Here is an 11,825-nt window from a genome sequence, read left to right on the forward strand (position 1 = left end):
ACTGAAGTCTAATAAAACAGCCCCCATAATATTTTTATCAATTTCTCTCAGCCAATCATCAGTCATTTCTGGAAGTGCTGTGCTTGTTGAAATGTCCTTCCCTATAAGTGTGCTGAAAGTCTGTTTACTGTAAAATAAGATTGTATCTGTTCAAACACAATTTTTTCTAAAAGTTTACTACGGGTTGGTAACAGGCTGATTGGTTGGCTATTTGAGTCAGTAAAGGGGGTTTTACTTTTCTGAGGTAAAGGAATGACTTTTGCTTCCCTCCAAGCCTAGGGGCACACACATTCTGGCAAGCTTAAATTGAAAATATGGCAAATAGGAGTGGCAATATCGTCCTCTATTATCCTCAGTAATTATCCATCCAAGTTGTCAGACCCCGGTGGCTTGCCATTGTTTTTACCTCTTCCACACTAACTCCACGGAATTTAAAATGGCAATGCTTGTGTTTCATCATTTGGTCAGATATACTTGGATGTGTAGTGTCAGCATTTGCTGCCGGCATGTCATGCCTAAGTTTGCTAATCTTGCCAATGAAAAAATAATTAAAGTAATTGGCAATATCAGTTGGTTTTGTGATGAAAGAGCCATCTGATTCAATGAATCATGGAGTTGAGTTTGCCTTTTTTCCCAGAATGTCATTTAAGGTGCTCCAAAGCTTTTTACTATCATTCTTTATTTAATTTATCTTTGTTTCATAGTGTAGTTTCTTCTTCTTTTTATTCAGTTTAGTCACATGATTTGTCAATTTGCAATAAGTTTGCCAGACTTATTTGCCATTCCTTTTGCCTCATTCCTCTCAACCATACACTTTTTCAATTCCTCATCAAACCACAGGCATTTAACAGTTTTTACAGTCATGTTGTTAATTAACAACTGGAATAAGCAATTTCATAAATGTGTCAAGTCTGTTTGCTCCTCATTACACACCACGGACCAATATATATTACTTTCATCAATAACAGGAATCACTACACAACTTATTGTATGACCTCTTATACACTATTTTAGGCTCAGCCTTTGGAACTTTGGTTTTCCTAGATATGGCTACTATATTGTGATCACTACATCCGATGGATCTGGATATTTCTTTCAAGCTAATTTCTGCAGCATTAGTAAAGATGTGATCAATACATGTTGATCATTTCATTCCTGGGCTGTTTGTAGCTACCCTGGTAGGTTGACTGATAACCTGAACCAGGTTGCAGGCACTGGTTGCAGTTTGAAGCTTTTTCTTGAGTGGGCAGCTTGATGAAAGCCAGTCAATATTTAAATCACCCAGAATATACACCTCTCTGTTTATCACATTCATTATCAAGCATTTCACACATGTTATCTAGATACTGTCTGTTATCACTTGGTGGTCTATAGCAGCTTCCCAACAGAATGGGCTTTAGGTGAGGCAGATGAACCTGGAGCCATATTACTTCAACAGTATTTAACATGAGATCCTCTCTAATCTTTACAGGAATACTGGCGTTTGCGGGTTTTCTGATCTTTTAACTTCATTAAATTCAATAACAAACCAACCAAGAGGGAAATAACGTTTTAATGTTACACTGGACGGGATAATTGGTAGCTGCACAAAACAACAAACCTAGCCTGAACTGCCTAGCCATAAATCACTGTCCAGCAGGAGGTATCTCCCCAGAGAGACAAACACCAGAGAGAGAAAATGGGGCCCTCCCCACTAATTATTGCCTCCAAAACTATGTGCAGCCCCCCTTCTATTACCATGACAACCACATAAACAATTAAAGTGACTGGTTTTACCAGGTTGGGGCAGGGTCTTCCTACAGTAGTAAGACATTTTTCCAAAAAAAGAGGAATGCTAGTCGGAACCCGAGTGTATGACAGATATAACTGCATTATTATTAGTATCCACCAGAGACAGACTTTGAGCTTCATTAGATTACATTTAGCTAACCATGTAGGATGCTACACTACATGGCCAAAACTATGTGGACACCCATTCAAATGAGTGTATTTGGCTATTTAAGCCACACCTGTTGCTGACAGGTGTATAAAATTGATCACACAGCCATGCTATCGCCATAGACAAACAAACCACTGCACCACTCGAGATCTGTTGCTCTGTTGATCTGTTGCGACCGGGAGACCCATGAGGTGGCACACAATTGGCCCAGCGTCGTCCGAGGTAGGCCGGCAGGGATGTTCTTGTCCGATCGCGCTCTAGCAGCTCCTGTGGCGGGCCAGGCGCAATGCACACTGACACGGTCACCAGGTGTACGTTGTTTCCTCCAACACTGGTTTCTGGGTTAAGCGGGCATTGTGTCAAGAAGCAGTGCAGCTCGGCTGGGTTGTGTTTCGGAGGACACATGGCCCTCGACCTTCACCTCTCCCGAGTCCGTACGGGAGTTGCAGTGATGAGGCAAGACTGTAACTACCAACTGGATACCACGGAATTGGGGAGAAAAAAGGGGTTAAAAATATATATAATAATAATAATAATAATAATAAATAACCAAAAATAAACAATGGTCTTAGCTCAGTGACTTTCAATGTGGCACCATCATGGGATGCCACCTTTCCAACCAGTCAGTTCTTCAGATTTCTGCCCTGCTAGATCTACCTCGGTCAACTGAAAGTGCTGTTATTGTGAAGTGAAAATGACTAGGAGCAACAACGGCTCAGCCGCGAAGTGGTAGGCCACATAAGCCCACAAAACAGGACCACCAAGATGTTTTAAATGTATTTTTATTTCACCATTATTTAACCAGGTAGGCCAGTTGAGAACAAGTTCTCATTTACAACTCCGACCTGGCCAAGATAAAGCAAAGCATTGTGACAAAAACAACAACACAGAGTTACACATAAACAAACATACAGTCAATAACGCAATAGAAAAATCTATGTACAGTGTGTGCAAATGTAGAAGAGTTGGGAGCTAAAGGCAATAAATAGGAGGTGAAATAATTACAATTTAGCATTTACACTGGAGTGAGATGTGCAGATGATGATGTGCAAGTAGAGATACTGGGGTGCAAAAGAGCAAGAGGATAAATAACAATATGGGGATGAAGTAGTTGGGTGTGCCATTTACAGATTGGCTGTGTACAGGTACAGTGATCGGTAAGCTGATGCTTAAAGTTAGAGAGGGAGATATAAGACTCCAGCTTCAGTGATTTTTGCAATTCGTTCCAGTCATTGGCAGCAGAGAACTGGAAGGAAAGGCGGCCAAAGGAAGTGTTGGCTTTGGGGATGACCAGTGAAATATACCTGCTGGAGCGCGTGCTATGGGTGGGTGTTGCTATGGTGACCAGTGAGCTGAGATAAGACGGGGCTTTACCTTGCAAAGACTTATAGATGACCTGGAGCCTGTGGGTTTGGCAACGAATATGTAATGAGGGCCAGCAGTCGCAGTGGTGGGTAGTAAATGGGGCTTTGGTAACAAAACGGATGGAACTGTGATAGACTACATCCAGTTTTCTGAGTAGAGTGTTGGAGGTTATTTTGTAAATGACATTGCCGAAGTTAAGGATCGGTAGGATAGTCAGTTTTACGAGGGTATGTTTGGCAGCATGAAGGAGGCTTTGTTGTGAAATAGGAGGCCGATTCTAGATTTAATTTTGGATTGGAGATGCTTAATGTGAGTCTGGAAGGAGAGTTTACAGTGTAACCAGACACCTAGGTATTTGTAGTTGTCCACATATTCTAAGTCAGAACTGTCCAGAGTAGTGATGCTAGTCGGGCAGGCGGGTGCGGGCAGCAATCGGTTGAAGAGCATGTATTTAGTTTTACTAGCATTTAAAAGTTGGAGGCCACGAGTGTTATATGGCATTTTGAAGATGGTTTGGAGGTTTGTTAACACAGTGTCCAAAGAAGGGCCAGATGTATAGAGAATGGTGTCGTCTGCGTAGAGGTGGATCAGAGAATCACCAGCAGCAAGAGCGACATCATTGATATATACAGAGAAAAGAGTCGGCCCGAGATTTGAACCCTGTGGCACCCCATAGAAACTGCCAGAGGTCCGGACAACTGGCCCTCCGATTTGACTGAACTCTATCTGAGAAGTAGTTGGTGAACCAGGCGAGGCGGTCATTTGAGAAACCAAGGCTATTGAGTCTGCCGATAAGAATGTGGTGATTGACAGTTGAAAGCCTTGGCCAGGTCGATGAATACGGCTGCACAGTACTGTTTTTTATCGATGGAGATTATGATATTGTTTCGGACCTGAAGCCCGTAGCGCGTAATAATCGTCTATCCTCGGTTGCAACTATTACTACCGAGTTCCAAACTGCCTCTGGAAGCAACCTCAGTATAAGAACTGCTAGTTGGGAGCTTCATGAAATGGATTTCCATGGCTGAGCAGACGCACACAAGCTTAAGATCACCATGTGCAATGCCAAGTGTCAGCTGGAGGGGTGAAAGCTTACCGCCATTGGACTGGAGCAGTGGAAACGCGTTCTCTGGAGTGATGAATCATGCTTCACCATCTGGAAGTCCGACAGACGAATCTGGGTGTGGCGATGCCTGGAGAACGCTACCTGACCGAATGTATAGTGCCAACTGTAACGTTTGGTAGCGGAAGAATAATCGTCTGAGGCTGTTCTTGGACTAGGTCCCTTAGTTCCAATGAAGCGATAGCTTAACGCTACAGCATACAATGATGTTTTAGATGATTCTGTGCTTCCAACTTTGTGGCTCTAATTTGGGGAAGGCCCTTTCCTGTTTTAGCATGACAATGCCCTCGTGCACAAAGCGAGGTCCATACAGGAATGGTTTGTTGAGATCAGTGTGGAAGAACTTGACTGGCCTGCACAGAGCCCTGACCTCAACCCAATCAAACACCTTTGCTATGAATTGGATTGCTGACTGCCAGTCAGGCCTTATCTCCCAACACCAGTATCCTACCAAAGGTGTGGCTGAATGGAAGCAAGTCCCTGCAGCAATGTCCCAACATCTGGTGGAAAGCCTTCCCAGAAGAGCGAAGGCTGTTATAGCAGAAAAGGGGGGACCAACTCCATATTAATGCTCATGACTTTGGAATGAGATGTTCGACGAGCAGGTGTCCACATACTTTTGGTAATTTAGTGTATTTCGAGACTTAAGAAATATTGCTACCACGGGCAAACCAACTTCGTTTTCCTTGGTAAAAATTGTTACGCAGTTCGGAAAAAAGTCTACAATTTCTATTCCTTATGGAAATCGTTAATTGGAGACTATTAGTATATTTAACACCAATAGCTAACAGTTTGTACTGTTAATTTATATTCGCATTTTCCCACCAACTTTGTCGAGCCCCAGTGGCCTAATGGATAAGGCACTGGCCTCCTAAGCCAGGGATTGTGGGTTCGAGTCCCATCTGGGGTGATGTTCTTTTTCGAACTAACCGTATCATTGGGCACGAAAATAATCACGTGAGGCCATCTCTCAACTCAAAAACATCGGCAAACTGTGAACATGTTTTTTTTTTCAGAAATACAATTAGCGACGTATGGCGCAATGGCTTGCACTCTGAATCCAGCGATCGGAGTTCAAATCTCGATTGAACGTAACATTTTGTCACCATCATAGACAGTTGTCATTGCTACATTTACGCTGTGTAATTGCATTCTTGTTAGTTCGATTTTCATTAGCTGTGCAATATCAAGACTGTTTGTAACCAAACTGTCTTCCCCTTTGCAACCCATCGAGAAGAGACGTAAAGGGTTAATCCAACATGGCGACCTCCATAGCTAAATATTTTTTACTCTCTCGATGTTCAGAAATCATTCGGTCCTTTACCCGACAAAGGAAATTGCACCCTGTGTGTATAAGAAACAGAAACCTCCTCAGCCAATGTCCAAGTTTTAGTTATGGTAACAGAGCGTCTGACAACCCACAGGTTAGTGGATTTAGCAACGCTACACACAATCATATCTCTCGCACAAGCTGAGAATTCAACACGATATAGAGCTACTGTCGTACTAGCAAGGTGAATGTATCAAGTGTAAATACATTGAGCTGTCTACAAATGAAGTTGTAACAAGTACTAGTAACGAATTCTCAAGATGTCTTGCAGGAAATGTGCTGCTTTTAACAACGCATAGGGCAGCTAGCTGGAAAGTAGCCTACATGTCACAAGCTGTAGCTAGTTCACCACGGACAGTGTGTTGTGTTGTGTAAGTGCTTGGAGTGATGTTGAGTAGTTGGTATGCAGTGACTGATCGTTTCGATTTCAAATGCATCTGATGCAGGATGGACATGTGAACATTCCAGTCGGTAAGTATAAATACCAAACTATACATTAGAGAAATGTAATGGTTATTTACCTTTTCACCCATATACATGTACATAGATATTTTTATTGTATGCTGTCTGTCTTTTAGACCGTCTCACAGTATCCTACAGCCGAAGCAGTGGTCCAGGTGGTCAACATGTTAACAAAGGTATCATTACTACTATTCACATACCTGTGCCTGCAACCTGGACTCGGGGTAGAAGTAACATAGTTAACGAAAATCCGGGACACTCAAATTATTATATGTTACATATGGTATGATTGCATTACGTATTATAAGTTAAGAAGGGGTACCCAAACTTGTTTGGCCCACAATCTCATTTTGATATCTTAACATTCTCTCGACCCAACCATGTGAAAAAAAGTATGTAATTAATAGCCAGTGTTGACTAATTTATATTTTAGGCAATGGCAGTCAATTGAAAGACATTCTAACAGTATTTCAGATTGTCTTCTCAACTCACCATCACATACTTTTAATGTGGGGCTATGACGGTTGTTTTGAACTCTGCATTAATGCTCAGAGGCAGACGACAGGGTATTCCCTTTGAGTCAGGAACTAAAACTCCTCCGTAGTGACCCGTGAATGTATTCGGTCACATGATAGATTGATGAATCACTGGCCACTTTAATAAATGGATTTAATAAAGGTATAACTAGTCACTTTAATAATGTTTACATATCCTACATTACTCATCTCATATGTACAGTTGAAGTCGGAAGTTTACATACACAAAGATGACTGTTTATTTTTATTTCACCTTTATTTAACCAGGTAGGCAAGTTGAGAACAAGTACTCATTTACAATTGCAACCTGCAAAGCAGTTCGACACATACAACAACACAGATTTACATATGGAGTAAAACAAACATACAGTCAATAATACAGAAGAATAATAAGTCTATATACAATGTGAGCAAATGAGGTGAGATAAGGGAGGGAAAGGCAATAGAAAAAGGCAATGGTGGCGAAGTAAATACAATATAGCAAGTAAAACACTGGAATGGTAGATTTGCAGTGGAAGAATGTGCAAGGTAGAGATATAAATAATGGGGTGCAAATGAGCAAAATAAATAAATACAGTAGGGGGAGAGGTAGTTGTTTGGGCTAAATTATAGATGGGCTATGTATAGGTACAGTAATCGGTGAGCTGCTCTGACAGCTGGTGCTTAAAGCTAGTGAGGGAGATAAGTGTTTCCAGTTTCAGAGATTTTTGTAGTTCATTCCAGTCATTGGCAGCAGAGAACTGGAAGGAGAGGCGGCCAAAGGAAGAATTGGTTTTGAGGGTGACCAGAGAGATATACCTGCTGGAGCGCGTGCTACAGGTGGGTGCTGCTATGGTGACCAGCGAGCTGAGATAAGGCGGGACTTTACCTAGCAGGGTCTTGTAGATGACCTGGAGCCAGTGGGTTTGGCGATGAGTATGAAGCGAGGGCCAGCCAACGAGAGCGTACAGGTCGCAGTGGAGGGTAGTATATGGGGCTTTGGTGACAAAACGGATGGCACTGTGATAGACTGCATCCAATTTATTGAGTAGGGTATTGGGTATTGGATGGTATTGGAGGCTATTTTGTAAATGACAGGCAGCGATCGGTTGAAGAGCATGCATTTAGTTTTACTTGTATTTAAGAGCAATTGGAGGCCACGAAAGGAGAGTTGTGTGGCATTGAAGCTCGTCTGGAGGGTTGTTAACACAGTGTCCAAAGAAGGGCCAGAAGTATACAGAATGGTGTTGTCTGCATAGAGGTGGATCAGAGACTCGCCAGCAGCAAGAGCGACATCATTGATGTATACAGAGAAGAGAGTCGGTCCAAGAATTGAACCCTGTGGCACCCCCATAGAGACTGCCAGGGGCCCGGACAATAGGCCCTCCGATTTGACACACTGAACTCTATCAGAGAAGTAGTTGGTGAACCAGGCGAGGCAGTCATTTGAGAAACCAAGGCTATCGAGTCTGCCGATGAGGATGTGATGATTGACAGAGTCGAAAGCCTTGGTCAGGTCAATAAATACAGCTTCACAGTATTGTTTCTTATCGATGGCGGTTATGATATCGATTAGGACCTTGAGCGTGGCTGAGGTGCACCCAAATTTGTGGGCAGATCTGCTTCAACACCTGCATTGCTTGCTGTTTGGGGTTTTAGGCTGGGTTTCTGTACAGCACTTTGCGATATCAGCTGATGTACAAAGGGCTATATAAATAAATGTGATTTGATTTGAACTGAAAAAGTGTGTGCGAGCAAGGAGGCCTAGAAACCTGACTCAGTTACACCAGCTCTGTCAGAAGGAATGGGCCAAAATTCACCCAACTTATTGTGGGAAGCTTTGGAAGGCTACCCAAAATGTTTGACCCAAGTTAAACAATTAGTCAATGCTACCAAATACTAATTGAGTGTCTGTAAACTTCTGACCCACTGGGAATGTGATGAAATAAATAAAAGCTGAAATAAATCATTCTCTCTACTATTATTCTGACATTTCACATTCTTAAAATAAAGTGGTGATCCTAACTGACCTAAGACAGGGATTTTTCACTAGGATTAAATGTCAGGAATTGTGAAAAACTGAGTTTAAATGGATTTGGCTAAGGTGTATGTAAACTTCCGACTTCAACAGTATATACTGTATTTTAAACCATCTACTGCATCTTGCCTATGCTGAACAGCCATCGCACATCCACATATTTATACGTACATATTCTTATTTCATCCCCTTACATGGTGTGTATAAGGTAGTCATTGTGAAGTTGATCAATTACTTGTGAGATATTACTGCACGATCGGAACTAGAAGCAAAAGCATTTCGCTACACTCACATTAACGTTGGCTAATCATGCCTACCGTCCCGCCATAGATGGAGCCCCATCTGTGCAAAAGCCCACCATTTGATCCCATGGAGTTTTTTTGTCAATATAGCCACGCAGCACACTGAAAATCCCCAGTGCCCTTTCATGCTCGGGAATCGTGAGACAGAACAATATGTCCTCGTGAATAGTATCCCCCGACATGTATAGCGAACAAAAATCAATACATGGGCACCTCGGACCTCTCAGCTAAAGTCTATTTGGAGATAATAAACTGTAGAGTTTGAGTCGTTCATTCAGTTTCCTCTTGATTGCTAGCAGTAGCATAAATTCTTAATTTAACTATGTTATCTGAAAAAGGTATTGATTCATGAGAGTTTTTGTGCCTCTGCCTCCCCACACACACATCAATTGCGTCCGGAAATATCAAAGTCTCTGCAATAGGGTATGGGTTCAAAGCGTAGTGGGCCAAGCCATTCATGGTGGGAATGTGCGGCCTTTTCTAAGGGCGCGCTCTGGTTGAATTTGATCTTTTAGATTTTAATAATTTCATTTAAATTTTTAAGGATTTTGGAAATTCTCCTGCAAAACCATTTTCATATCAGGCAACAACACATGAGGTTGAGACCACTAGTTTGGGAACATCTGGGTTAGCTAACATGCAAAATAGTTAGTTGCATAGTATTTGCTGAAGTTGTCCGTGATGAGATTAGAACAACCTTTGGGTTTAATACAGCCATCTGCCTCCAATTTAACTAAGCATGTCCGTTAAGAACAAATAGTTATTTACAATGATGGCCAACATTGGGCCAATTGTGTGCCACCCTATGAGACTGCCAATCACAGCCGGTTGTGATACAGCCTGGAATTGAACCAGGATCTGTAGTGACGCCTCTAGCACTGAGATGCAGTGCCTGCACCACTCGGGAGCTACATTTGTTTTTTTGCCTAATAAGTAACCTATCTTATGTAGCCATACAAAACGTAACATATCCTACTAATTTGAGTGTCCCGGATTTTCGTTTTATGTTACGTCTAGTCTGCGACCAGCCTGGTACATCACAATACCCTCTAATGCAACTTGGAGTGCACTGAAAAGATTGTTTTGTACAGTCTGTATGAGAGCCTGTTGAAATGTTATTGTGATTTACTGTCTGTCTTCATAGTCAGCACAAAAGCAGAGGTCCGCTTCCACGTCTATACAGCAGATTGGATCCCAGAAGACGTTCGACAAAAGATCATCTTAAATGTACGTTAACTACCCCAAAGCGGTCAAAATGTAGATTGGTTTTGTGCCCCTCTATCTTCCCTGAGCAATATCCTCTGTGGCATTCCACGTAGAATATTGAATGCGTTATGATTTTACTCTCTCTTCCACTGCAGAATAAAAACCGTATCAACAAGGCAGGGGAGTTGCTGGTGACGTCAGAGCAGAGCAGGAGCCAGCAGAGAAACATGGGGGACTGCATCCAGAAGATCTCTGACATCATAGCCAAGGCTACTGAAAAGCCCCATGAGCCTTCAGAAGAGGACATAGCCCTCAGAGCATCCAGGTAGAGAATGACTCATGTGTGGCTGATGTTCAACCCAGAATCGATAACCAAATACAGCAGTACATTTTTTTTCTTCATCTAGCTATATTTATTTCATTGTTGTAGTGTGTATACTTTAATGTCCATGTCAGGTGGCGTTACTGGATGATTACTAAAGTAAATACATTTTTGTACATGTTTTGCTCAGGTTAGAGAAGAGGAATAAAGAGAGACTGAAACAGAAGAAGCTCCATTCAGCAGTCAAGCACACCAGACAAGTGTATTTCGACTGAGGGTTGGACACACAAGGAAACATTCATTCGTTGTCTATTTTCTTTGTTAACCAATAAATTGAACACTCAATTTGTTTGAAAGTATTTCCATTTGTTGAGTTTTTGGAGACATGGTGATTGTTGTGGCAGTATTTTTGCATAAATTAAAAATAAAAGATTTACAACGTTTTAGAAAGAGATCCACGATGTCGATTCTACGTGAAAATGCGAATGGTGACGGGGACGAAAAAACTAGCAGAGGATGGTTTCGATCCATCGACCTCTGGGTTATGGGCCCAGCACGCTTCCGCTGCGCCACTCTGCTACCTGAAAAATAGTAGCGAAATTCCATATATAAAACTAACTAGGAACGCCCATTGGTTGAAAGCATATGGGAGTGCACTCGCTAGCTAGCACAACTGCATGATAAACTATAAATGCTGTGCGGCCGTGTACAGTATGAGAACTAAGAACATTTAACTTGTTTACCTATTAGGCTGAATCAGGCCAGTGTCAATTCCTGACACTTTCGCATTCAAAAGAACGTAGTAGCTAGCTGCATATTCGTTAGTGTTGTTTATCAAAGAAGACATTGCTCTCATCATAATACTAATTGATAATAATAATAAGAATCGATTCGTGCAAATATCTCAATGAGAAAAAAGCAACGACCACGAAGGGACTCGAACCCTCAATCTTCTGATTCGAAGTCAGACGCCTTATCCATTAGGCCACGCGGTCTGTGTAAGAATAAGAAACATTTTTTATATATAAAGGATAACATTGTTGGTTTCTCGAATACTATTGTCTCTGCTGGCTACCGCGGGTCGAAATAATATAATATCTAAAAAGGTAGATGCGCTTGACCGGTTCATTAGCGCCAATTGGTGGAAGGCTCGGGGTTCGTCGGAGCGGGTAAATTAAAATCGGACTGACTTGACCGTGTGTGCGTGCACCTGCATTAACAAT

The 11,825-nt window shown here is 42.0% G+C and overlaps 1 protein-coding gene and 2 non-coding genes across 3 annotated transcripts; 2 read left to right on the forward strand and 1 right to left on the reverse strand.

Moving 5' to 3' along the window:
- Window positions 1–5,264: 5,264 nt before the first annotated feature.
- Window positions 5,265–5,337, forward strand: trnar-ccu (transfer RNA arginine (anticodon CCU)). The gene has a single exon. It is a non-coding gene; the product is annotated as a tRNA-Arg (tRNA).
- Window positions 5,338–5,454: 117 nt separating this feature from the next.
- Window positions 5,455–10,963, forward strand: mrpl58 (mitochondrial ribosomal protein L58). Its single transcript, XM_064950642.1, has 6 exons — window positions 5,455–5,851; window positions 6,204–6,228; window positions 6,336–6,395; window positions 10,219–10,301; window positions 10,436–10,605; window positions 10,793–10,963. The coding sequence occupies exons 1-6, from the start codon at window positions 5,687–5,689 to the stop codon at window positions 10,875–10,877; spliced, it is 588 nt and encodes a 195-aa protein (XP_064806714.1). The 5' UTR covers window positions 5,455–5,686; the 3' UTR covers window positions 10,878–10,963.
- Window positions 10,964–11,524: 561 nt separating this feature from the next.
- Window positions 11,525–11,597, reverse strand: trnar-ucg (transfer RNA arginine (anticodon UCG)). Its single transcript has one exon. It is a non-coding gene; the product is annotated as a tRNA-Arg (tRNA).
- Window positions 11,598–11,825: the final 228 nt, after the last annotated feature.

The sequence above is a fragment of the Oncorhynchus masou genome, chromosome 31 (assembly GCF_036934945.1).
Source record: "Oncorhynchus masou masou isolate Uvic2021 chromosome 31, UVic_Omas_1.1, whole genome shotgun sequence".
NCBI lineage: Eukaryota > Metazoa > Chordata > Actinopteri > Salmoniformes > Salmonidae > Oncorhynchus > Oncorhynchus masou.